At 39.9% G+C, this 27,835-nt stretch overlaps 2 protein-coding genes across 2 annotated transcripts in view; one reads left to right on the top strand and one right to left on the bottom strand.

Moving 5' to 3' along the window:
- Positions 1–8,439, top strand: part of LOC113407204 (nucleoprotein TPR-like) — a 70,088-nt gene extending 61,649 nt beyond the window's left edge. The window contains exons 47-51 of the mRNA XM_026655373.1: positions 2,738–2,833; positions 3,034–3,190; positions 4,877–4,995; positions 7,160–7,258; positions 8,235–8,439. Of these exons, the coding sequence (XP_026511158.1) occupies positions 2,738–2,833; positions 3,034–3,190; positions 4,877–4,995; positions 7,160–7,258; positions 8,235–8,290 (527 nt within the window). The 3' untranslated portion in view covers positions 8,291–8,439. The remainder of the gene's footprint in view (positions 1–2,737; positions 2,834–3,033; positions 3,191–4,876; positions 4,996–7,159; positions 7,259–8,234) is intronic.
- A 37-nt stretch (positions 8,440–8,476) lies between these two features.
- LOC112103402 (proteoglycan 4) overlaps positions 8,477–27,835 on the bottom strand; it is a 38,816-nt gene continuing 19,457 nt past the window's right edge. The window contains exons 6-12 of the mRNA XM_024195129.1: positions 22,495–25,986; positions 20,812–20,895; positions 18,262–18,401; positions 11,294–11,450; positions 10,280–10,474; positions 9,934–10,059; positions 8,477–8,586 (exon numbers count right to left, since the gene is read on the bottom strand). Of these exons, the coding sequence (XP_024050897.1) occupies positions 8,477–8,586; positions 9,934–10,059; positions 10,280–10,474; positions 11,294–11,450; positions 18,262–18,401; positions 20,812–20,895; positions 22,495–25,986 (4,304 nt within the window). The remainder of the gene's footprint in view (positions 8,587–9,933; positions 10,060–10,279; positions 10,475–11,293; positions 11,451–18,261; positions 18,402–20,811; positions 20,896–22,494; positions 25,987–27,835) is intronic.

The raw sequence follows: 27,835 nt of genomic DNA, 5'->3' as shown, positions 1-27,835 counted from the left end.
GCGCACAATCGAATTTATACAATCTGTTTCCCAAATTCGAATTATCTAAATTCGAATTAATCTTGTAGTGTAGACGTACCCTTTATGTGTGTCTCTGTTGATCTTCTCACCATTGGTTCAGGTGTGTCGAGATCTATTGTACTCAGTAGATTAGCCTCGATGTCCCACAAGAAAGTTTTTGTTACTGTCACTCTCGTGTGTGTATTGCTGTATCTGGGCCTTCCATGCATAACATATGAAACATTAATCTGTTCCAAAGACCAAATCTCTACTCCCCTGTCTCACTTTAAACTATTTCCCAATTGGATTAGTCTCTGCTTCCAGGAGGGATACTGTTAAGCTGTGCTCTAACTTCATTATTGCAAAGCTAGTGTAAAGGAATAGGGCTGGCATTGTGTTCTTGAAGGTAGCTAGATAAAGATGAGCCTGAAGCTGTGACTGAATATGATAGCCCACTGAAAATGCTTTCAATTCCTATGAGCTTGAACCTGGGGACATCCAGCGTCAATGCGTTCCTTATGATCAGAGCTGCTGTGGTAGAGTACAGAAGAGAGCAAGTCTTTGAGATAGATATGCCCTTGTCTACTATGATGGTGGGCAGGCAATTGCTCATTCTTGTCCTTGCTGCTGTTCTGCAGCAAGCAGTCTCCCTTCCATGCCTTCCTGGCAGCACAGAAGCAACGGTAAGAGATTTGCTAAACCACTCATTGTAGGGGTGGCACTGAGCAAAGTAGTGGATTGAGAAGAGTCAGAAAAGCAAAACGGAGAGAAGATCAAGAACTGAGGGCAGTAATATTTTGTTGAGAAGTACAGCACCATCACTAAGATAAGCTTTGGAAAAAGAAAAATTGCTAGGGGATTGCACGTTTTATAGCTTGTGTAGGCAGATCTTATTGCACACACGAAGGGCTCCCTGCATTCCTCCAATCTTCCTATAAGCCTCCTGTGTGCCACTGTCTCATCCCTCATATCCAGGGATTCCCTGCAATTCCCTCAATCTCCCCCAGACAGGTGTTCTGTGTGCCCTGCATTCCTCTTTCTCTCATACCAGACTCCTCCTTTCTCCTCCCTACCAGCTGCTCTATGTGCATGCCCATTCTCACTTCCCCTGTGCCTCCCATTTCCTATGATAGAAGATCTGTGTTCATCACCACCCATATCCGGATCCCCCAGCCTCCCACCTATCAGGAGTTTTGTGTGCCAAATACTGTCCTGGTCTCCCTTTCTTCCCCTCCCCCATGGCATGGGCTCTGTATGCGCCCCTATGCCCTCTTTTCCCCTCCCACCATACCAGGGTCCCCAAACCTTCTCCCACTAAGAGTTCTGAGTGCCCCCATTTCAGCTTTCCCAGTTTTCCCCCACACCATTTCCATCATGGCAGGATCTGTGTGTATGCCCCTACCCCACCACCATTATTTTTTTTCCTGACTGGAAGATCAGTCATTTAGTGTGTCAACGTGTTAAACTGAATTGAGAGAATAGACAGAGATGAGATAGGAGTATTATTGTGCTGGAAGGCATTAATGGGTGGTGTCAACTAGTTTGATCTTCAGACAACTGCAGAGGTGTTCAAGGTCTCTGGTTTGTGCTAAAGAGTTGGCAGTGGCTTCATGTATCCACAGTTTTCACCCTTTGAGTTTTTCAGTTTTATCCAAAATCAAGAGGGTGGCCATTGATGCCGAGAACATTCCCTGGAATTTTGGAATTGATTGGATTCAGAGTTCAAAAGTTACTGCATTGCATGCATGCATGCATGCATACATACAGAAATGCCATCAAGTTAAGTGTAAGGCTTTCACAAGCTTGCCAAATGAGACATTTTCATAATTGCATAATTACCTAGCGCCTGTCTCTTTTCATAGGTTTCAATAAATTTAGGGGAAATTATCTCATGTTAACGAACCTGGGTACTTAGCAGCACAATATTACTTTCTGGCCTTTTTGGCAAGACTTGGCTCTAAAATAAATTGATCCTGGTTGAGATTCTCTTGCAGTAGTAAAAGTCTGACAGATTTCAAGTAAACAGTAAATATCCTGGGATCTTCCAATATTCATCTGAAAAGGATATGACAGTTTAATTGAGTGAGAGTGAACCAAAGCTTAAAGGATGGGCTGTTTTAAAAAAAATAGAGTAAAAAATATTCAGATTGCTTGAAGGCCCAGACTACTTCTGTTCAACCTTAAATTCTGTAAAATAAATTTCCCATTACTGAGTGACACATTTATTTTGGAAATAACTTATCTTTGTTTTAAGTAGCTTAAACTAAGTTGCATATGTACAATTAATAGGATTTTCACTCATAGAATTGAAAAAAAAATTCCAAGTTGGTCAAAGGAAGCATTATCTAATGGTTAAAGCTCAGGTCAGTCATCAGAAGATTTAGGTTTGGTTCTTAGCTCTCACTGATTCCCTGTATAACCTTAGACAAGTCACTTAACTCATCTGCATCTATTTCCCTGTCTTTAAAATAGAGATATTTTATTTAAAGTGAGTGTAGTTTTTCATTAATACTGAAGAACTTTGGGCTGAAGGTTCTACATAAGTGCAAACTAGGTTAACTCTTGAGTAATCTCAATTACTCAGTCTCAGTATTTAAATACAAACCAATAGATTACATCGGGGTTGTACTAGGACTAGTATTGCACTGTAACTAGTTTGCCTTCAGATAATTGTATACTTTTCTGCTGTCTAACAGGCTTTCACTACATCCTTAATACCAAGAGTTGTTTGTTGTAGGTTTAGGAATGTACGAAACACCACTCTTCCTTGCCCATGAAGAAGAATCTGGTGGCCGCAGTGTCCCAACAACTCCGCTGCAAGTTGCAGCACCAGGTGAGAATCAGTATTGCAAAGTGTAATGATAATATTAGATGCTTTGACTTCCTAACAAAATGTTATGTTGTTTATTGCTATGGTGAAAATATTACTGCAGATGGAGTTCTTGTAGTACTCAATATTTTAATAAATTGGATATGTATAAGTACAAAATAACCTTCTCTCTTAACTGCTTTTCCTGATTTTGTTTTTTAAAGTGACTGTTTTTACTGAAAGTACCTCAGCTGATCCTTCAGAGCATGCTTCTCAGTCTGTTCCAATGGTGACAACATCCACTGGCAGTTTATCCACTACTACTGAATCTGGAGTGGGTGATGATGGGGATGAGGTTTTTGTGGAGGCAGAATCTGAAGGGTAAGATACACTACTCAGTGGATTAAGACTTAATTCTGTATTTGAGATTTAGTTTTACATGCTTTCATTGCATTTCATTGTTTGAGTGTGTCTGTTGTCTGTTAAATCTTAGCTCTATTTGGTCCATGGCAGGGAGGGATCACCAGCACTGAGTGGTTTCCTAAATTAGTTGTAAAATGAATCTGGTGACCTTTTGCCTCCTTCAATACCAACTTCTTCTTTTGGTCTCCCTGTATTGAACTATATTCATCTTGAAAACAGGATTAGCGTGGCTTCCACTTTATGGTGGAAGATGTTCACAAGCTAATCCGCTTGCAGTGGAAAACATGAATTAAACTCTGAATCAGAGGCTTATTCAACCTCTGGCGCTGGTAGTGGGATCTAGAATTTCTAGACATCTCAAAATGGTCACAGATCAGTGTTAGATTTCCTTTTTTCCGAACAACTTAATTTACTACTTTGCAGAAATAACAGAAACAAAATGTAAATCTTTTAAAAGAATATAAACCCTTTCTGGACACCCAGATCATGAGTGAGTTGGGCATGCATTTCCTTGATAAATGGATTGATGCAATGGCTCTCAAAACTGGTCTGCTGAGTACTTCAACTAACTTGTGGATCTGTTACTATAACAGTAGTGAAGTATCCGTCAGGCTTTATGCAGTGATAGTTGGAGCCCCATCTGGGACTGTCAGGCTTTCCAGAAGCCTGTCTAATTTTTTTTTTTTTTTTAAAGCATCTCTCTGCTCAGCTGCTAAATGCTTTTTTCTTTTGTGTGTGTTGTTTGAAGTTCAATTGTGAGCAAAATTTGGAACACCACCAGAAGTAGACACATACGGGACAAAACCAAACTAAGAGTGACCTGGAGAGCTGTGGGGCTTTTGGCAGAGGGTAGAATTTGATATTAACAAATGTAAAGTCCTGCACCCAGGCAGGGGAAATAAAACAGCACAAATGGGGAGTTAAGTGGAGAAAATACAACCAAGCAGCCCCATAGATTGTTTAAAATGATTTTATTTTTATTTTGTTAATTCTGCCCTCAGACTTCCATGTAATCAACTGATCTAGTTGTCCTTCCATTGGACTCTGTAGAGTGCTCTTTAAGATAGCTTTGTTATTGTCTTTCACTGTCTTGGCACTGGCTTTTTGAAAAATCATTAATCCAAGCCTTTTAGGTATTGCATTGAAAAGGACATTTTGGGCAAAACCCTAGGAGCCATCTCTTTTTCCCAGCCTTTACATTTCATATACTGGATCATACTGCATAGTCTTAATGGATTCCATTTAAATTAAATATTTACTTCCCCCTTACCCACTGACCTCTGTAATATGGGGAGCAGATTGGTGTATAAATTCTTCCATGCCACATGGTTTTACTCAAGTGCACCCAAATAAACTTCATTTTTTTCTTCCTCATTTTTCTGATCAGGCAGTCACCCTGGTGGTGTGCAGTGGATGGGTAGATGAGTGCCAAAGAGGATTTGTCTGCCTTTATTTTTAAAATACTAATATCTCTAATTTCTGGTAACAAGGTAGAAAAAAAGTGAAGTGTGTGTATGAAAATACCCATGGTAAAACAAAAATCAATTTCCTGTTAAATTACAAAATTATCTGTGCTCTCAGGGGATTATTGATTTTTCTTGAGTTTTATCACCATTGTTCGACACCTGAATTTTTATGTTCCAGAATTACATCAGAAGCTGGTCTAGAAATTGATAGCCAGCAAGAAGAAGAATCTGTTCAAGCATCTGATGAGTCAGACCTCCCTTCCACCAGTCAGGATCCTCCTTCCAGCTCATCAGCAGGTATTGGCTCCCTTCCTAATACAGATTGCTTCATACTCTTTTGTAGGATGCTTGTACCGCAAGCCTTTCCCCAGTGCAATACACATTGTTGGCAGTGGAGACCAAACTAAGACCAACTATTTTGAACATTTAATGTCCCTTTTGAAGCATAACTTTATTTATACTTATTGTTGTCTCTGTAATGGGTCAAAAGAAAACTTAGGTTAGTGGTGTGGCCATCATTAAGAATACACTCAACTTTCTTATCCTTCTCACCCAGTGTGTTGACAGGTTGAATGATGAGTGAATTCTAATCATTATGGCAGCATTGTGTAAGATAGGGTGGCAATTTGTAGGCAGATGAGTGGCATATATCCTGAATCTGGAACTTCTTCCAACGTAAGTGCTTAAACTTGTATTGATTTTTGTTTTGTGTCAGTTGATAACATGGATAAACCTCTAAGACATCTGGGTTGCTTATAAATAATCACAGGTTTGCCAGAACAGTGGTTCTCAACAAGGATACTCATACCTCTGGGAGTACGCAGAGGTCTTCCAGTGGGTACGTCAACTCATCTAGATATTTGCCTAATTTTACAACAGGCTACATAAAAAGCACTAGCTAGTGAAGTCAGTACAAACTAAAATTTCATACAATGACTAGTTTATACTCTTCTGTATACTATACACCGGGGTGAAAGTAAAAATAGGGACTTAACGGTACGGGGCTGGGTTGGGGCCGGCTCTGGCCCCCGGAAGGGGCGGAGCCTCGGGCGGAAGGGGCAGGGATGGGGTGGGTCAGAGCCAGCCCTGGCCCACCCTGTACCAGTAAATGCCCTCCCCCGCCGGGGTAGTAGCGGCAGCCAGGGCCTTCGGCAGCAGTTTAAAGGGCCCAGGGCTTGGCCGTCGCTACCGCCCCGGGCCCTTTAAACCGCTGCCGGAGCCCCCGGCTGCCGCTGCTATTTAAAGGGCCCAGGACTCCCCTGCTTCTACCGCCTCAGCCCTTTAAATAGCCCCCAGAGCCCTGGGGTAGCGACAGGGCAGTAGAGGCAGCGGGAGCCCTGGCCATTTAAATAACCCCCAGAGCCCCGCCGCTACTCCAGAGCTCCGGCAGCAGGGCTCTGGTGGCAATTTAAAGGGCCTGGGGCTCCAGCTGTTGCCCCAGACCCTTTAAATTGCCACCTGGGGAAGCCGGGCCGCCCTGGTACGGCGCACCGGCTTACTTTCACCTCTGCTATATACTGAAATGTAAGTACAATATATTCCAATTAATTTATTTTATAATTATATGGTAAAAATAAAAAAGTGTCACTATTACTAAAAAATTCCTCACTTTCTCATGTTTTTCTGATTTTGTAAGCAAGTAGTTAAGTGAGGTGAAACTTGAGGGTATGCACGACAAATCAGACTCCTAAAAGACGTACAGTAGTCTGGAAAGGTTGGGAGCCAGTGTGTTAAAATATCCCTTTACTAAGTGAAAAATTACAAGTAACATGATGGGCATATGAGTATTCACAGATGCAAAGCTTTGTTCTTTTGTTAATCCATTGGTCTACCAACCATTAGTCTGTCACTCCATTTTGAAATAAAATGGACATGAGAATCTTTGGAGAGTTTGACATTTTTTCATCTATTTAATTTCCTTTTCCATTTGGTGAGGGCAACAGACTGTGAGTATCTGGACCATATTTTTGTCATCAGTAACTATTGGAGATAGAACTTTTTAAAATACCTTGAAGGATACTCACTTCAAAAGAAAATTTTAGGGTCAGATTGGGAATCCCTTCCTGGAGTTGTGATTATGTACTTCAGTGGGACTACTCTTGTGAGTATGGGATTCAAAATTTAGTCCCGGTGGAATTTTTTAAAGGGATGTGATGTAAGCAATGCAAAAGTAAAAGGGCAAGATTGTAATTAGATGCATTTGGTCTTAGCTGCAAGGAATTTAATCCAGCTAGTGAGTAAAAAAAAAAAAAAATCAAAGGAAAACAAACATACTTGTTCAATCTGAGGCTTTATTATTATTTGAGAAGATGCTAATGAAATATGTTGCACCCTCAAGTTTTTAAAATATGAAAGACAAGTACAGCTGTATGTTAATTAAGCGATGGACTCACTAACAGTTACAAATTTTACTGCAGTAACAATCTTATATATTCTTTCTGAAACTCTTCCTTCTCTACAGACACAAGCAGTAATCAGCCAAAGCCTTTCCGGCGTGTCAGACTTCAGCCACCAACATTAAGAACTGGTGTCCGTGGTCGCCAGTTTAACAGACAAAGGGGTAAGTGGCTGTCAGTGTTATAATTATTGTGACTATGTCTGTACTCTTTCAAATGACCTCTTAATTTTCTTAACCCTTTTGAAACTGGATATCTATCATGCCACCAGAAGTATACAAGTAGACATTGAATAATGCAGGGTCCCTGCCCCACAGAGTTTTCAATATATATTATCCAAAGCATTCATTTGGCTGACAGGCAAAAAGACTACAGAAAACTTCCTCCTTCTGTAGCTCCTGGCTCTGATTTTAGAAGGCATATAAATTGCAGTTGATTTTAAACTTACTTTTTTTTGGCGATTTATCGCTAGGACATAAGCTTGATATGATACAATTCTGATCTTTAAGATTACTCCCAACACAATTTTCCTATTTCAAATTTAAGATTTTCGTGAGATGATGTCTGGAATCATTATGCTACTTTTTAAAGAAAATTAAATGATTGAAATTACAGAAGCTTATTATGTTAGTGTTCTCCAGATTTTACTTTGATTGCTACTAATGATTTTTAACTATAACAACCCCCACATTAAAAAAAAAACCCTACCCAGATTAAATGTATTCATCAACATAAATATTAAATATTCTGCATATACTTGTGCTAGTGCAGATATATCTGTTAACATTCAGATGCTGTGGATCTAACCATAAAAAAATGCACTTACAGAACTAGAAGGAATTTCCATTACAATCCCATCTATTGTCACACATTAACCAAAAGGCTGGCTGTTGAAAAAGGAGGGTAACCCACTCGACCCGTAATTCAGCATGCTGTGATTGTGACTCTTCTGGCCCCTGGAATGAAAGTCCACAGTAGTACCTCCTTGTGCTAGGCCATCACACAGAGAGAGAGAGAGATTGCTAACAGAATTTTCCACTGCACACTCATCTCATCACCAAACAAAGTAGCCAACTGACAATGTTTGATTATTGGAGTGGGGAAAAGTACTAGCATTAATACTCTTCTCTTTCCCTACAGGTGTAACTCATGCAATGGGAGGCAGAGGAGGCCTAAACAGAGGCAATATTAGTTAAAAGTTCTGTAAAGTAATTGAAGCTGTGTATACAGACTGTCAGATTGGCTACTGTTGCTTAAGTGTAATGATTGCAGCGCTAAAAGCAGCATTTTGTACGTAGATTGATGTGCGCACATTTCAATGTCTTTATTAATAAAATTAGACAAACTCAAAGTAAAATGGCTTCTTTCTTTAAAATCCTGTCTTACAAATCATCTTTAGGACACTTATACCAGTCCTTGGATACTGTCTGCCCAGTCTGAGAGGTAACTGATCTTGCTATTCTGCTGGCCACATTCACGTTGTAGTACTGATCTGCAATGAGAGAAGTGCAGTTTGAGTGGAAATTAAAATTCCAGATGTAGGAAGTCTTTAGTACATAAAAAGCTCTCTGATTAATGTGCTGAGTTAACATCGGATGCCTCTTTCCCTTTTTATTGTCACGTTGGCAGAACTGGTACATTATATCACACTTGATGCACATGTAGTTGAGAGAGAGGCTTTAATATCAGTTTCCAGACAAAACATTTCATTCGGACATTTTACTTTTTTTAGTCACCCAAGTCTGAGTATTGGCAATTATCTAATCTTACCCTATAACAGTTATAGCCATCTAGTGCTTGGAAAACAGTGCCACTTAGTCGAGTCACAGTACCCCATATAAAGCAGTTCCCTTTTTAAAAAGATACTGGCAGCTTGTCAAGTCTCTTGACAAATACTACTTTGAAGCTTTCACGCTGTTCAGAGTTCTCCTGTGAGATATGATCTTTTTTTGAAACCCAAACATAGCTGATTCAGATACACTCAAAAATCCCAGAAGACATTCTTCATAGTTGTAAAATTGGGTGCACTTGAACAGATAGTGTTTTAAACAACTGAACGTCCCTCAGCTAAAGACTTGAGAGTTAAGGGGAGAATGTTCTTTGTCTCTGCTGTCTCATGCGCAGTTGAATTCTGTGCCAGCACTTCTCTGAAGGGTCTAAAGAGTTTAAGCCTTTTCTTAAAACTGTAAAAGTGGCACCTTCTTATCCACAGGTGTGCATGGTCTCACTTATTTCATAGGCATGATAGGAATTGTCATAGTGGATCAGAGCAGTGGTGGTCCTAGTCCAGCATCCAGTGCTTTAGAGGTAGGTGTAACAACAAAATCCTTCACTATGCCGTTACGGGATGCTGCCCAAAGGGAAAGTTTCTCCTTAACCCCATTAGAGGTTGATTTATGCCCTGAAGCACAGGGATTTAAATCCTGAAGTGTCTGAGTGAAATCCTGACTTAACTGAAGTCAGTGGCAAAACTCCTACCACTTCAGTGGTGTGAGGATTTCATTCTTGAATGGTTTGTCATTACAATGACCACTCCAGATAGTCTTGTTATCCCTATAAATGTCCAATCCTTTTTTAATCCTGTCTGCTTGACATCTTGTGGCACTGAGTTTCACAGGCTAGCTATTTCTCTGCTGATCATTTTAAGTAGAAACATCCATTTATTCAGGGATTATGGGCGAAGCTTGAGTTATTGCCATTTTTTTTTAAGCCTGAACCCTAGTACTCATTAACTTCATCTTGGCAGTTCTCTTGCAGTGGAAAGGGTCAGTAACTTCACATCTCAGAAAACTACACTTGCCTTTGAGATTTGAATTAACGTGTTTTAGCTTTAACGTACCTTTAGAGAAAACAAAGTAATCATAGCCATCTGGCCTTTGGTAGTTAGGTATTGATATAGCTGAGTGAACTACTTTTGGAAATCCTCTCCAGTAAGAATTTATTTTAACCTCATGATGTAATATTCCTGCAGACAAGAAAATTGCTTTAAGTTAGGAAAATATATTAAAACATGGGCTGTGCAAAGCTATAACTTGGGAAGAGAAGCTGAGAGAGAGAACAGCTGCTAGGATGAAGAGATTTAAAAGCAAACATTCAAGAAGTTGAACAGATGAAAAATACTGTCCTTCAGAAACCATTAATTTTAAAATGAAGATAAAAACCATTTAACATTAAATATAACTGACCAGATGGATTATGGTTGATTCTGAGAGTGTGGTACATGACTGGTGTGCGGTACACAATTGCTGATCTTATTGCACGTTCAAAGCGTTTCCTCTTGATCACAGCTCTGGGTGTGTAAGCTGGGTATCTAACATATACTTTCTTTTTGCACTTTTTGGCTGGTTCTTGATTGTAGATATAATGTTGAACGCTGCCACCTGAAGCAGAAGTTTGTTCCAGTTGTGAAAACAGTTGAATCAGAAATGTCATTAGTACCCTAATATGAACTTGCTAGGCTGGGAAGATGAGAGTCCAAAGGCTATTGAGGAAACTTTCAGCTTGAAATGCCTCAAAATTACATATGACTTGGAAGTATGATGCTAACAGGACCTGGTCCTAACATTTGTTTACTTCTGTGAGTAGTTCTGTTAAAGTCAATGAGACTATCCATGGTAGTAAGCACTATTCTGAGTAGCGTGAATGGGATCAATACCCTTGAGAAGAAAAGGTGAAATTGTAGGGCACTAGCCTGATGCTGCAGGCTTTCTGCTTACATAATTCCCATTCCTCAAGGGAAAGGATTGCAGGATTGGGTCTATTTTACTTGCCTAGCTGTTTTAATCTGAATAGCGCCTTCAAATGTTCCTGTGTAGATGCTATACCATTCAAATAAGATAAATCCAGTGCTTTACAAGGAAAGAAACCATGACTGAGAAACAGTTCCATACATAGATATGTGGTGATTGGTCTATTTTAGACCCTACCATGCCCCATTAACTTGTGAATGGAATAGCGTTCAAATGATGGTAAAACTCTTCCTTATAACCCTATCCTGAAAAGTAAACTTCCATGTTCACTTTGGCATTCAAAGGCTGTCTCTGAAGCCTCAGGTTAGCTCAGGATCTTCTGGTGCACTATGTACTGTTGTCATCACTTATCTGTTGCCAGACATGCAGTCTTACTTGAAAATGGAGCAGAGTTTTATTCCCAAAAGAAATAAACTGAATACTTCTAACATTTGTAGACATGAAACATACCTCTCTTGAAAAAATACACAGATTCTGGCCTTTTGTTGTGTTGTGCTACTGAAAGAACGGCTACTATTTTCCCACTTAGTCCTGCAAATCCTTTTGCAATTTGTTTGGGATATCCCACATCCTTCGCATCGTTAGTGAAACGCCAGTATTGGGAACCCTGAAGATTTAAGCAGAAACTTTTACTTAAGGAGAAAAAAATGTCCATTGCTGATAGGTTTCAATGTAGACAACACAGGTGATTATGAAATCCACATCTAATTACTGTTATCCATCAAAATTAAAAATTAATGTTGCTTATGTTCGAGAGATTACTCTGCAGGCTCCTTAAACCTCCATTAGCGCACAAACCTTTTCACCTGCCAGCAGCCACTTTACTTTTGTGATAGAGTTCCCCCTACCTCAGCTAAAGCTAAGTGCTGGGCTTTCTAGAGAGTCCATGTTTCACAGCTGCTATTTGACGCTCAAAATCACTCCCACCCAAACTACCAGACTAATCTGTTTGCAAGGTCTGCCTATTTTAGCCTGGCATGGTAGGCTGAAAACTGCTTCTAGACTCTTAGTAAATATTTATATTACAGTAATGTCTAAAGGCCCCAATCAAGATTAGAACCTTATTGTGCTTGGTATTGTACAACACAGAAAAAAGGACAATTGCCTCCCTGAAGGGGTTACACATGTGTGACATTAGCTAATTAAAATAATGCAAATCATTGTTGCTACCACTGTTACATAATTGCAACTAATCTTATACGAAGTGTGATGCGTGGAGTTAAGCATCCTGCAGGCTAATTGACCCAGAGTCAACCTGTAGAGACATGTTAGAAATGGTAATTAGGGCCATTCCATGGTAAATAGGCTAGAACTTTGAAAATGCAAACCTATATTGTTAGAAGTTAGGAGTGATACTAATTGTATGTGTACACGCATAAATGTTAGCCATGTAAACAGAAAGTTTCTGTCTGTCACTATAGCTATTGATTCAGAGATCAAAAGGGAATATTAACATTTAGATTAATCTTGGGTGCAATAATGTCATTGTCTATATGTCTCTTTAAAGTTTGTGGTAAAGTGCTTAATGGATAAATTATCTTATGTTAATCCATGTAGTTAATTGTCGGTGAGGTTTAGGAAACAGAAGGTTACATCAAAAGCCTATTGTTCACCCAGGACTGTATGATCAAGTGGCTTCTAGAAAACTGTATAAAAGACCCTAGAGTCCCAATCCTTTTTATCTCCGCTCTGCTTGAAGCTTCATGCAGTGAAAGCTTAAGCCACAAGGCTGAGATCCCAGTCCTGACTGGACCACCCTGAATATAAATATTGGACTATAACCTATGAATTAATTCTGAAAGAACTCTTTGCAACTAAAAAGCTCACCGTCTCGGCTATGAATCTGAATCTTAAGAACTGTACTCATGTCTGTATGTATATTGATCTTTTAACCAATACTCTTTTCTTTTTTAATATATTTTAGTTTAGTTAATAAGGATTGCCTGTAAGCACGTATTTGGGTAAGATCTGAAATATTCATTAACCTGGGAGATAATGTGTCCGATCCTTTGGGATTGGTAGAACTTTTTTATATGATGACTAAGATTTTCAGTAATCCTCATCATATTTGACTTGGGTGTCTGGGTGGAGGCCCAACCCTGGGTTACTTCAAGGGAACTGTGCTGTTGGGTTCTGGGTAACCTATGAGGTATTATAGAAGCTGTTTTGTGCTGGCTTGGTAAATCTAAGTATTGGAAGGGCCACCAACTTTGGGGATTGTCTGCCTTATTCTTTGTAGTTCACCCTAATTGAGTGACCTCAGTTGGCTCTCCTGGGATGCTAATCACAACGCTAAAGGCACAAACAGATGAAGGGATGGGGATATAATATAAAGGCATCTGAATACAGTGAAAAATTAGTATAACTTTGTTAGGTATATGTAATGCAGATTTTCAGGGATAGGGGGTGCAATTAAGAACTTGCAGGGATCCCAGAGAGCTTGAGATGGAGGGAGAGAAGATAGGGTGAAAATAGCATTAAGGACTCCCCAAAAATGAGTTGAAGAATAAACAATTACATGTTATTAAGTAGGAACTTTGTACAACTAGTTTTTGCTCTCTTTCATACAGCATTGTGCCTTCCAGCAAAATAAGGAGAGAATGTAACAATGAATTCAGATTTTATGTTTAACTCAGTATTTTAAATTACTCTGCTTAAGGAAACAAACACCAATGGTTAGCGCTGCTGTAATCATTAGCATACTGGAACATGCAGTGCATTTCCAAAAGGGTGCTGGGGGCTGCCAACTGTGCCAGATAAATTACTCTTCTGATAAAACATGTGCGGGTTGGGGGAGAGGGGATGAAGGGTGGTTCGTGGCATCAATAACATTTTTCTACTATTTATGTCCCCTGACTGTTAATAGTGCAGGGAGTTGGAGACTGAAGCACAGCAGCTGCTGCTTTCCCTTCACTTGCATCATAAGGTGACCTGAAAGAGTTCAAGACTGATCCATGGACACGTCCTGTGCCTTCCATTAGAGCTCTGGTCAGAATCGTGTGAGAGAGAAATTTTCCCTCCAAAAAGTTTAAATCAAAACTGAAGCTTTTTAGCAGGAAGCTTTGATACCCACAAGTGTGGATTTTACTGGAGTAAATTTTTAAATGTCTTTATTTCAAATTGACATTTTGAAACAGTGAAAAACTTGTTTAGATTTCCATTTTGTTTTTTGGAATAATCTCCCCCCACTTACACTAACATATTTCTTCCTTTTGCATTAGCTAAAAAAATGGGGGGGAGGGATCTTGAAAATCCTTAAATTGAAAATGGGAACCCCAATTTGCTGATTCCAAAAACAAACATTAAGTTAAAAATGAAATAAAGCTTTTATTTTCTTTTGAAGTTTTCTGCTGAAAACCAACATTTTGACCAAACAATTTCAGACCAGAATTTTTCCTTGAATAGCTCATAGGAGAGATTTCAGCTTTTAAACCAGCCCATCCTTTTCTCAGGCCCTAAGTCTGGACCCTTGGAAAGCAGAAATGTTTCAAGAATTAGATAGGTATTCTGCTCTCTCCTCCACTGATTTATTCCCAACTGTGGACTTTGTGACTACGGACTCCCAGTCGCAGAGGAGCCATTGCTAATTTCCTCCCCCCCCATGTAAAACAATAAACAATCATCAATATTTCCAGAAATAAACTATTTAATTTGAATTATAAACAGTAATATAAAAATAAAGGACTAGGAGAAAGGATGAGAAAAATTCAAACTGATAAATACAAATGTCTATATCAATAGAATTCTGTCAACAATTGCCAAATTGTTATTGCAGGTTTCCAGAGCATGCACTAATGCCTTGGCCATCCAAACCAGCGGTATGCAAAATTCAAGCTTTTCGATCAATAAAGTGTGTCATAGATTCATAGATTCTAGGACTGGAAGGGACCTCGAGAAGTCATCGAGTCCAGTCCCCTGCCCTCATGGCAGGACCAAATACTGTCTAGACCATCCCTGACAGACATTTATCTAACCTACTCTTAAATATCTCCAGAGATGGAGATTCCACAACCTCCCTAGGCAATTTATTCCAGTGTTTAACCACCCTGACAGTTGGGAACTTTTTCCTAATGTCCAACCTAAACTTCCCTTGCTGCAGTTTAAGCCCATTGCTTCTTGTTCTATCCTTAGAGGCTAAGGTGAACAAGTTTTCTCCCTCCTCCTTATGACACCCTTTTAGATACCTGAAAATTGCTATCATGTCTCCTCTCAGTCTTCTCTTTTCCAAACTAAACAAACCCAATTCTTTCAGTCTTCCTTCATAGGTCATGTTCTCAAGACCTTTAATCATTCTTGTTGCTCTTCTCTGGACCCTTTCCAATTTCTCCACATCTTTCTTGAAATGCGGTGCCCAGAACTGGACACAATACTCCAGTTGAGGCCTGACCAGCGCAGAGTAGAGCGGAAGAATGACTTCTCGTGTCTTGCTCACAACACACCTGTTAATGCATCCCAGAATCACGTTTGCTTTTTTTGCAACAGCATCACACTGTTGACTAATATTTAGCTTGTGGTCCACTATAACCCCTAGATCCCTTTCTGCCGTACTCCTTCCTAGACAGTCTCTTCCCATTCTGTATGTGTGAAACTGATTGTTCCTTCCTAAGTGGAGCACTTTGCATTTGTCTTTGTTAAACTTCATCCTGTTTACCTCAGACCATTTCTCCAATTTGTCCAGATCATTTTGAATTATGACCCTGTCCTCCAAAGCAGTTGCAATCCCTCCCAGTTTGGTATCATCTACAAACTTAATAAGCATACTTTCTATGCCAATATCTAAGTCGTTGATGAAGATATTGAACAGAGCCGGTCCCAAAACAGACCCCTGCGGAACCCCACTTGTTATACCTTTCCAGCAGGATTGTGAACCATTAATAACTACTCTCTGAGTACGGTTATCCAGCCAGTTATTCACCCACCTTATAGTAGCCCCATCTAAGTTGTATTTGCCTAGTTTATCGATAAGAATATCAAAATATTATTTTCACAAGAATGAACACACCTATGCATATCTTCTTGTGAGGTCTTTAGTCCCTGTGCTGAAATATTTGTCAGTTATTCAGTTTCTCAAAACTATTGACTTGTCCTGTATAAGAAGAGCAGTATGGTCTTGGAGCCTTCATGTGATTTTGTTATGAAAAAATGCCTCTTTAAAAAAGGCATTGTAGGGATCCATCTTTGAAATTTTATATTTGTATTTAATCTCCAGCTCAAATTTGCTCATTTGACAAGTAATGTTTTTCTTAACTGCCAGTCCTAGCCTCATTCTAGGCTATAAAAGTCAAGTTGGGTTTGTGTGTTTTCCTGCTTGTTCATCACCAATCAAAAACTTTGGTTCAAATTACACCCTGGCATACACCTGTGCAACCATAGTGCTTTCAAATTATGCCCTGTAACACCTGTGCAACTATATCAGTCAAGTTACTGAGGCTTCACTGAAGGCTGCAGTTTGGTCATATTTAACAGTTCTGTTGATTCACAAGCGGACTCACTCCCATACTTGCATTGGCTCTGCAGTACTAGCAAGATTAAAAAGTAGAAAGGCTTTGTCTACACTGGCAATTGAATGACAAAACTTTTGTCTTTCAGAGGTGTTAACCCCCACCCCGGAAAGACAGAAGTTTTGCCAACGACAAGCACCAGTGTGAACAGCACTTTGTCTGCAGGAGCACTCTCCTGCCAACAGAACTAACCCTGCTTGTTGGAGGTGCAAGTTTTTTATGGGCAGGAAAGCCGATAAACAGGCTACACTGTGTGACTTTTAGCAATACAGCTGTGTTGCTAAAAGCTGTGTAGTGTAGACATAGCCTTAGGGCATGGCTACACTCGAAACTCCAAAGCGCTGCTGCGGCAGCGCTTTTTAGTGCAAGTGTGGTCGCGGCACCAGCGCTGCAAGTACTCCACCTCCCCAAGGGGATTAGCTTACAGCACTGGGAGCACGGCTGCCAGCGCTGGGGCACTGTTTACACTAGCGCTTTACAGCGCTGTAACTTGCTGCGCTCAGCGGGGTGATTTTTCACACCCCTGAGCGAGAAAGTTGCAGTGCTGTAAAGCGCCAGTGTAGCCATAGCCTTTGTTTTGTTACTGCAGTAAACAGAAGATTCTGAGTACAAATGAGCCAATTTGTTGAGTAAGAAGCTTCTGTTCATAGTACAGTCAGCCTTACTCTTTCTACTTGTTTTGTAGGAATTTCTTATCCTCCAGTGGGAATTGCATCAAACAACACTTGAATACTTTAACACTCCTTTCCTGTTAGGAGCAGTTTAAAAGTACCGAGACTGGACTTTACATAGCTGTGCTTGTTACACTGCAGATGGCTTAAAGAGCAGGCATCCCCCACCCATATCCATTGTTTGTTCACATATAACCAGTACTTAAAGTGGTCTGAATTCACCCCCACCCCCATCAATTAATTCTGCCCCCAACCCTCCCATCAATCCTGAGGTTCTTCACCACCAGCCCTCCCTGGCCTGGGCCTGTAGCAGGATCCCTTCTTTCACCTTCCCAGGCTCAGTGTTGCTGAGGAGCCATCTTTTCCTTGCTCACAGGAAGGGAGGAGGTGCCCTGAGCTGCTGGGCTCTTTCTGGTTGCCTTTCTCTCCTATGAAAGTTGCTGTGAGGGGATGGAGAGCTCTACCAGGCTGCTGTACTTCAGGAGGCAGGCAAGTGGAGAAAGCAGCCATTCAGAAAGGGTTTTTCCTCAGGTGGTACTAAAAATGTGCACACCTCAGCACCCTTCTTAGAAATTCTCTTTCCCGGCTCAGTGCACTTGAAGGACTGTATACTGTATAACTTACAAATCATAGAAAGAGCACTGCATTCTCTGCTGCAAAGAGGATTTTTGTCTTGTCATAGTACTTGGGATCATTCTGCCTGTTGCAGGTTCTTACCTCAGACATACAACATGGCAATAGGAAAGGAAACCATGTTAAGGCATCATCAGTGGGAGCCTGAGTGTCACAGCCCCCACACAGCTGCAGCTTGTTAATTCTAGTATATTGTTGCCATGGTTTCGGTAGTCAGTTTTACATCTATATAATGAGAGTTTGAGCACAGGAAAGGATCCAGCTTGACAACTCTGAGAACTGATATTCTCTGGCTATAGAATGCATACAATACAGGCCTCTGCAGCGAAAGCTACCCTTTGTGGGCTCACCAGCATCCTCTCTAACTGCCTTAGAAGGATTAATTCAGTCTGCATGTCCCTTCAGTCCTTGACCTTTTTCATGAGAATGCCAACAGGAATACTTGTTAAGGCAAACTGGGCAATTAGACAGCTGAGCTCATGAACCTATTTCTTTACTATTACCCTTTGCTATACAGCCCTTCATTGTTTTGTTTTGTTTTTTTTCATTTGTAGAGGCATCTGTGAAATTAAATCTTTTAAAACATTCAAACTAAGCAAGATAACTTCCCTACCTTAAAGAAGAAGGTTTTGCCATCACAGTTGCATCTGGAAAAGACAGTATCGATGGGGGATGGAATACCCCAACCCTCAGTGATTTTACGAGGGGACACTGTTGGCTGCCTAGCTGAATCCAGCAGCCAGTAGTAATGACCTGCAAAATAAAAAATAGTTCTAGCCCTGAAAAATCTCACTGATGTGCACCATTTTGCCCCTACTTAAACTTTTATTTTTTTTAAATAGTACAGACAATGCCACATATAGAAGAATTCTAAATAGTAGAAGCAAGGACCACAGAGCCACCCTCTTTGAAATGGCATAACATCCTCTCTAAATGCTCAGACCTGCAAGGCTGAGTGCCCAAGGTAACAGAGGTGGCTCAGCACCTAGCAGGATCAGCCCCTCCATGTAATTGCAGTGCCTGGAGCCCAGAAGCATCTGCTGGAAAAGTAACATTCAGCAAGCTTGGGGGAGGAGGAGGACACGGGAAGTCTGCACAATGCTGTTGGGACAGAAAAGAGGAGGAGGAGTTTGACTGACTTGACAGAACAGCCAACCACAACCCCAGAATGTCCTTTCTGTGGCTGTGATCACCTAGCCACATGCATGAAGGCTGCACAAACACACTGTTTGGGAAAAGGGCATAGATGGTGCAAAGCCCCTTTGTTCCCAGAAAGAGAAACCGTGCCATCCTGCAGCACCCAGCTTCACAGGGAGGCTTCATCCCAAGCTAGCTGTCCCCAAACAGCTGAAGTACAGAAGGCTTTGAGTGGGGAGAAGAGCCAGCCCTTCCCTTCACCCCTCACGCTCATCAAGCTACACATTACGATCAACAAGGAACTCTCAGATTCCACTATTCAGCAGGGGAGGCCTAATTCCCCACCTCCCCTATTAGGCCTCATCAAGGCACCTGGCTTTGAGCAACCTAGGTCCACTCCAGAAGGCGAACTATCTGCACTGAAATGAGATACCACCACAACATTGAGTACTGGCTATGCTACATGTAGTGTTACATACAAAAGGGATCAGGGGTGAGTGAAGGGCTAGTCTGGAGCCCGTCAGGCTCATGTGAGGTCAATAGTTCGGGTTGGTGACCCCAAGCACCCACGTAGTAGTACGCAGAGGTTCACTCCAAGGGCTATGGGTAAACTCCTGGACTGCTCTCACTTTTTATTATTTTGTTCTGTTTGTAGGACGCCAGTCACATTTAATTATTTGAGGAGATATGATTATTTTGAGGGATAGAGTGTCTGATTATTGCTGTAGAGTAATTTATTTGGATATTAATTTCCTTTGATTTCTATGCCTTTTCTATCTCTGGCTCCTATCTATACCCCTTATTTTAACTCTACCTTTTTCTCTGTTAGTTTCTTAACGTCATCTCGTCCTTGCTTCCTATAAAGTTTTAATAATTGTTAATGGGGCTGTATGTTCATGTATTCATCAAACACTAGGATCAGGCAGAATTAAAAAATTAGAGAAGGGAGCAGCAGTGGGAGTGGAGAAGTTATTAGCGGAGGATGGAAATTGGGATGGGTAAAGGCATGAATTGGTGTTCTGGGGTTCCTGCAAAGAGAAATTTCCATGGCTTTTCTGTAGCCCATATCCTACTTAGCATAATAAAACTAACTTATGTGTAGTTGTCCCCAAAGTTATGCATCGTTTATCCCAGCTCCCATTCAGTACAGTAATGCCTATGTGTGTTTATTTTGTTAAGCAGTTTATTTTTGACACTGACCCCAGAGCTGGTATTACAGGTAGTCTTCAGACTCAAGTAGACATTCCTGTATCAGGCCTTGTCTTACACTACAGAGGAAATTCGATCTAAGCTACGCAATTTGAGTTACACGAATAGCGTAACTCAAATCGACGTAGCTTAGATCTACTTACCGCGGGGTCCACACTACGTGATGTCAATGAGAGATGCTCTGCCATCGACTCCCCCTACTCTTCTCGATCCGGTGGAGTATAGGAGTCGACGGGAGAGCGATCTGCGGTCGATTACTGCTTGTTGATCCCTCAGTAAGTGTAGACAAGCCCTCCGTTACATTTGGAAGATTTACTTCATCACTATAAGGGCTAGAGAATTTTTTGAATGAAATCTTAGATTTGGAGCATAAACATTGCAATAATTTAACAATAATGTGCCATATGCACCAAAATAAGTGTCCGGTAATTACATTATATTGGGTCCCTGTCTGTAACACATACTCTAAAATGAACCTCTGGAAGTTGAACTTTTTGAGATTCAATCATTTGCTTGTAACACACACAAAATGCATCACATGGCATTTTCATTATATGTTTACCTTACACTCCTGGTAGTGATTTGGACAGACCACCACTCACAAAGGCAAATACTATGCCATGTCCTCTGCCACACTAATTGTGAGGCCCTGGAAATACTATTGAGCTGTTGCCTCCTTTTGCCATCAGGAAGTGGGACTTAAATGGACAATAGCCAAATATATATTATCTGATCATTAGGAAAGGCCAAAAAGTAAGTACTTAATTAAAACATAAGTGAAGGCATGAAAATGATAAAAATCCAGTCGACCACTCACCTCGGAATACAGCTAATGTTCCATTTGGTAAAGCAACTATTCCATCTGCTGGCTTTCCGTTACACAAATTCTTATCTTGTTCATCTGGTACAAAATAATTAGTGTATAGTTTTTTATTTAAATTATGTTGAAGTTCAAAGAATAGTTTAAAATGCCTTGAGATTGTCAGGTAAAATAAACCTCTTGTTAATGGAACAGATTCTTAGTTTATTTATTGGAGTGAGCACAGGGAAACCTATACTGTGTATTCATCAACTTATTACACTATAAAAAAGCATAAAAGTAAAACTTTGAATAGGAATGCTGCAGACAAGCACCATTCCTTCCTAGTGTTTGAGACTATTCAGGAACCAGGGTTCTGATTCCTATATTTGTTACAAGTAATAGCTATTGTTCATTTGAGATATGTTATCCAAAGTTTTAACCTTGATATTTGTTTCCAAAGAATATAAACTCCGATACTTTTATAGAAATCTATAGTTTTCTTTTGTTAATATTTTGAGTTCCTGCATTTCAGAAAAAAATTTGGGTAGAATTCTAAGTATACCATAATAAATAACCAAATTAATTAGCTCTCACATAAAACTTATATTTAATTTTGTATCAATTTCCTGCCTATTTAGTGGATTGCTCTTCTTTGTTTAAATACTATCTTTAAAAACAATGCTTATTTGAAAAAGTCTAAAAGGGCTGAAATATTGTGCATTGGGTAAATGGATTTAGGTCTGATAAGAACTGACTCAAATTGTCCAGAAATCTCTTATAGAAATTTGAAAAAAGAATTTACCTCTTCTGTTTTGTTTTAATCAACTTTTCACAGTTCTCTGTACTCTGGGTTTTAGCTGGGAAACAAAAAAACTGCAGGAAATTTTCAATCCTTCATAGTATATCTGAGCTGTCTCAAACCAAGAGGTCCTGAAAATATTTTCCTTGTCTCCTCTTTCATTCACATAGAGCAGATATAGATTTAGGCTCAGATCCTTGAATGTATTTAGGCATCTAGCTCCCATTGATTTCAACTCTCCATTGGCTTGCACCTCATGCTGTCATTCACACCAATTAAAAGTGGATGCAAAACCACATCAGAATTCTCCACTCATAAGTGTGAATGAAACAGACACCATGTAATGTTTCCTGTAGCTCTTTTTTTTTCTTAAGAATGAGTATATGCGTAGTTTAAGTTATGTAATCATAAAGGATGGGTGAATACTCTAGAATTTAAATATTAGGTCTAGTGGTGCCTACTTGTAGCAAAATATTCAGGAATATGTGAATTTGGAAAACTGTCAAAGGAAAATAATAGGGCTAAAATTTAATTAAAATATAATGGATAGTGAGGGCAAGAACAATATTGCAGCTGGAAGGAGTCCTGAGGGGTGGGATGTGTCTTGTTTTTTATTGTGGGTATCAGTGCAAAATGGCTGCCAAATTAGGTCACATGACTAATAGTTGAACTCTAGCCAATGACTTGCTGGAATACTTTCATGAGACTTGGAAATCTCCTTCTAGCCTTATTCCTTGACCCTGTTTTGATTCATATGTTCCCTGGTACTTACAGTCAATGTTCCAAGTAATCTCTTCAGAAACGTATGGTTCCTGAAATGGAGACATGCTCTGGCTATCTGAGAAATTTCATTTGTTCATCCCTATAAATATAAATGTTACAATTGTAAAGAAATATACCTTTGTAAGTTGTGTTGTTCTCGTCCTGTAGTTTGGAGTCTGTGTGTATAGTGGGGCTTCTTTCAGGAGCTTTAGTTGAATAAGATATTGATGAGTATGTTTTAGTGGGGAAATGTGTGACTTCTCTTCTTTCTTCAGGCCTTGTGGTTACGAATCCGCTTGGCAAGGTGGAGGTATGATGCATATCCTTCTCAGCTGTAAAGGTTGAAGACACTATTGAATGTTTTACTGACGTATTTGTGTTCATAGCTATTGGACTTTCCTTGGTAATTTCTTTATCTGAAACAAGATCAATGCTGGTATTAGTCGTAATGCCATGTGACGTTGTTTCCTGTTTTTGAGGGATAGCTGAATTAGATTTTGTTGTTGTCCATGTTATTTTCGTAATGGTTTCCAACCTGTTGTTTTCATCATTGCCATTAGGATTAGGTATACCTCTCAGTGGAACAATAGAAGCTGTGAATGAGATTGCTGGGTAGTCTATAGAGTTAACTTGTTTGGAAGAGGTAGGATTTTGATTGGGTCCCTCATAAGGAACAGGAGTTTCTTTAGGGTTTTCTGTGTTTCTGCGAGGGAAATTACTGTCTGGAAGAGTCATTGGATTAATTGCAGTGGGGCTTGAATTATCTATATGTTTCTCCTGCTCAGGAGTGACTGGGTGGGTAGCTGGTTTCTGAGCCAAAGAAGGACTGATGATGATCTTGGAAGTTTGTAATTTTTCAGTTGGAAACTGTGTTGTGATTTCCTGGGTGGTTGTATTTGTAGTGTATGTATTTTCAGAGATGTCTTTGGTTTCAGTAGTCTTCTTGGAAATGGAAGTTGCTGTAGATCTTTTAGTAACAGTAGAAGTTTCTTTTGTGGTTTCAAAATGGACTTTTGTTTCAGGGAGGTCTTTAGGTTGAGAGGTAGAAAGGTTTATGGGTGGAGTAGCAGTAATTTGTATCGCAGACTTAGTGTTTTTTTCAGGTTCAATGGTGGGTTTGGCAGTCGCTTTTACTGGTGCAATTTGAGTGACAGTGGTACCAGGTTTATCTTCTGTTGGTGACACAGGTCTTTCCTGGGAGCCTTTAGCTGTAGTGGATACCTCTTCAGAGACAGTCAGTGTTTCTTTAGTGACAGTACTGGCAGTTGTGTCTATTTTACCTGTTCTAGTTGCCTGTTTATCATCAGAAGCTTTTTCTTTTTTATCCACTGTACCTGTCTCTTTGGTAGCAGTTGTTACCTCTTTTTTATTGGTAGTAGAGGTGTCTCTAGTGACAGCATCTGTTTCTTTTTTATTTGCCATAGTTGTCTCTCTGGTAACAGTGGTTATCTCTCTTTTATCAGCTATAGTTATCTCTTTATCAGCAGCAATTATTTCTGTTGTATCACTTGTAGTTGTCTCTTGGAGAACAGTATTTATCTCTTTTTTTTCATTCATGATTTTTTCTTTGGCTGCAGTAGTCATGCCCTTTGAGTCCTCTGTAGTTCTCTCTTTGATAACAGTAGTTAACTCTTTTTTCTCTTCAGTTGTTGTTTCTTTGGTAGCTGTAGTTTTCTGTCTGTTATCTACAGTCTCTTCTTTATCTGCAGTTGTCAGTTCTATAGCCACAGTTGTTACTTCAGCAGCAATAGGTGTCTGTTTAGTGGTAGTTTGTGTCTTTTTAGCTGCTGCTGTTGTGTCCAGTTTAGCTGTTGTCATTACAGATTTTTTAGCTGCAGTAGCTCTGGATGCAGTAGTTGTGGCTTTATCTATTGTGTCTTTTTCATCTGTTGTTATTATATTGACTGTAGCTATAGTAGTTACGTCTTTTTTATCTGCTGTTTTGTCTTTTTCATCTATTGTCATTACAGTCTCTTTGTCCATGGTAGTTGTGTCTTTTTTACCTGTGGTGGCTAGAGTATCTTTAGTTTCTGTAGTTGTGTCTGTTTGAGGTGCTCTTGTTACAGTCTCCCTAGCTGCTGCAGTTGTGGCTGTTGTAGCCGATGTTACAATCTCTCTATATGCAGTAGTTGTGTCTTTTTTAGTTGTTAAGTATTTTTCATCTGGACTCAATATAATCTCTTCACCTGCTGTAGTTGTGTCTTTTTTAGCTGCTGATGTTACAGTGTCTTTAGCTGCAGCAGTTGTGGCTGTTTTAGCTGCTGTTGTTACAGTCTCTCTCTCTGCAGTAATTGTGTCTTTTTTATCTGTTGTGTCTCTTTCCGCTGTAGTCATCACAATCTCTGTGTCCATGGTCGTTGTGTCTTTTTTACCTGTGGTTGTTTTGTCTCTTTCATCTGTTGGCATGTTTTCTTTGTCCACAGTAGTTGTATCTTTTTTGCCTGCTGCTGTTACAGTGTCTTGAATTTCTGCAGTTGTGTCTGTTCTAGGTGCTCTTGTTACAGTCTTCCTCACTGCAGAAGTTGTGTCTTTTTTAGTTAAGTCTTTTTCATCTGGAGTTAGTATAATCTCATCGTTTGCTGTGGTTGTGTCTTTTTTATCTGTTGTTTTTATAGTGAATTTAGCTGCAGCTGTGACTGTTTTAGGTGTTACAGTCTCTCTCTCAGCAATAGTTGTGACTTTTTTATCTGTTGTGGTTATTGTTTCTCCAGCTGTTGCAGTTGTTGTGTCTTTCTTTTCTGTTGTTGTTACAGTCTCTTTGCCCAGAGTAGTTAGGTCTCTTTCATCTGTTGTCATTACAGTATCTTTAGCTAGAGTAGTTGTGTCTTTTCTGTGTATTGTTTTATCTGTCGTGGTGCCTTGCTTTTCTGTTGTTATTTTAGTCTCTTTAGATGCAGTCCTCATATCATTTTTATCTGTTGTTGTCTTCTCTATGACTGTTGTGGGTGTGATTCTTTTACCTTTTGTCTTCTCTGTGACTGCTGTGGGTGTGACTCTTTTGCCTGTTGTCATTGCCATTTTAGCAGCACTAGTTCTGTCACTTTTAGCTGTTGTTGCTTTCCTAGCTGCTGTAGTCATGTCTGTTTTAGCTGTTGTTATCTTCATAGCTACAGTAGTTGTGTCTGTTTTAGCTGTTGGCTCTTCAGCTGTTTTTGTAGTGTATTTCTTAGATGATGATGTTGTCTCTATCAGTACAGTAGTTTTGTCTCTCTTAGCTGTGGTCATCCCTTTAGCTGTAGTAGTTGTGGCATTTTTCATAGCTGTAGTACTTGTGTCTTTAGCTTTAGTGAAATGAGCTGAATTAGTTAATGCTGAGATCTTAGCCATACTTGTAGTAGTAAGTTGCATGTTGGTCTTCGGACTTAATGTCTTTGTAGTATTCATTTTGAAGGGCATAGTAACTTGATCTGGCTGGGAGGCAGGGGTCTGGCTAAAACTTTCTTCTGACAAAGGAGCTGCTGTTGTACCTTTATTTCCTTGTCTTGAAATTTTTCTGTCAGGGCGCTTTGCAGTAGGAGCAGGCCTGGTAGCCACATTGTCCAATCCACTGCCAATCTCCTCAGAAATCTCTCTTATTTCATCAGATGTAGAAGTCCTGGATGAAGTTCTTCTGTTTTTTGAGTCTTGCTCTACAAGAAGTGCATATCAAGTTAAAGCACCACTTTTTATTTTCTCATATTTTACAGTATTCCAGCATTTGTTCTTTTGGATTTGACACAGTAACCACTCATATTTTTTTTGTAAACACAGATGGAAATAGTTGCAACTCTTGTGACTTGTACCAATACCTTTTTCATTTTTTTTTTTCTGTAAAATTGCACTGTTTTAACTTAAATCAGTTTAGAACCCTACGTGGTTGGTGCAAAACTCTGTGGACATCTTAATTCAATTTAAACGTAGCTTTTATCAGTTTAGTTTAATTCATCAGGAGATAAGGAATTGAGTTAAGCTAAATGATAAAAGCCAGGTTTAAACTGTGTTAAACTGTGTCCATGCAAGATTTTTCATTGGTTTAACTAAATTGGTTTAAAATTACACCTTTAGTTAAGTAAGTGCACCTTTGAAAATAGAAAGGCCTAAGTTATTTTAATTATCACAGACTTATGCCATCTACATTTTTATGTCCTTATGAAACTATCCTAATATTGTGACATGCGGTGATGCACTATGTTGTGTTCTTCCAATGTCAGTTGGTTCTCTAACTGTAATAACAAACCGTGTGAGGAAATGGGAAGTCTCTCTAGGGTTGCCAACTTTCTAACTGCACAAAACTGAACACCCTTGTCCTGCCCCTTCTCTGAGGCCTTGCCACGCTCACTCCATAACCCCTCCCTCCATCGCTGGCTCTCCCCCACCCTCACTCACTCTCTCATTTTCACTGGGCAGGGGAAGGTCCCTTTTCGACCAGATGTTCCGGTGGAGACAGGTTAGATTTTTTTTTACCTTTTCTAGTTGTTAAATACACAAATGGTAAATGTAGATGGTGCTGGGCTGGAAAAAGGATGTGTTCTAGAAAACCCCAGCTTCTGGCCTCACGGGGTTAATGACATATTATACTTGTAATATAAAAGTTAATAGAGTCCAAAGGAGCCTTACGTATTACACGGCCAACCTTAGCGCTGGGCCAAATATGCTCTGACACAGGGCCCAGCAATTTTGAGAGCAACACTGTGTCGGCAATTCTATCCTGTGTGTACCTGCAGTCAACCCCAGCATGAGAGCCTGCTGTGGCCCTTCCAGGGGCGTGACCTTCCTCAGTCAGGGTAGCAAACACTCCAAACCACTCCCACCTAACAAACCCACTCACATCCTTCTTCAGAAAAGAGATTTCAATGTGCCACACTGTCTAATCTCCCTCCTACCAAAGTTCAACATGGGTTACCTAAGCCTGCCTAGTGACTTACTTACTATGTAAGTTTTTTTACAAAATTTTGGGTTGACTCTGGTTATATGTAGTTTTGGTGGGCTTTTATTATTTATTTTTTTGGCTTCAGCTGCTTTATTATATATGAAGGAGATTGTTTTTCATTTTTAAAAAAGGGGATAGGGCTATTGGTGCACATTGAAGATCTGAAAAGGAAGAGATGCTGCATTAGCTAAAAGCGGACTTCTGCATGCTGCTTAGGATATTCCGATTCTTCTATGGAAATATATTAATTTTGGTCTCTTTCTGTGTGAACCATAAATGGTGGCTCTGCTCTGAAAAGTGACCCTGTAGAAATGGCAACATGGGGTTCTATGTTTATTGTCCCTTAATGAGTTCTGTATCAAATGTTCTCAGCTTACAAGTAAAATTAGGTATGTTGTCTGCCTTCCAGACCTGAAAACTAAGCCTAGGCGCTGACATTCAAGCTAGGTACATTGCCAGTAATAAAGGTTCAATCTGAACATGCATTGTTTTGTACTGTAGTGCACAGTATATAAAAGCCATTCCCATAACTGACCTGCTGTCCCTTACGCCAACAGCAAATCTGCTCA

Source organism: Terrapene carolina, unplaced genomic scaffold, assembly GCF_002925995.2.
Source record: "Terrapene carolina triunguis isolate 2854851 unplaced genomic scaffold, T_m_triunguis-2.0 Scaffold210, whole genome shotgun sequence".
NCBI lineage: Eukaryota > Metazoa > Chordata > Testudines > Emydidae > Terrapene > Terrapene triunguis.
The sequence above is the reverse complement of the archived record's forward strand: the minus strand, read 5'-3'. Positions and strand labels throughout refer to the sequence as shown.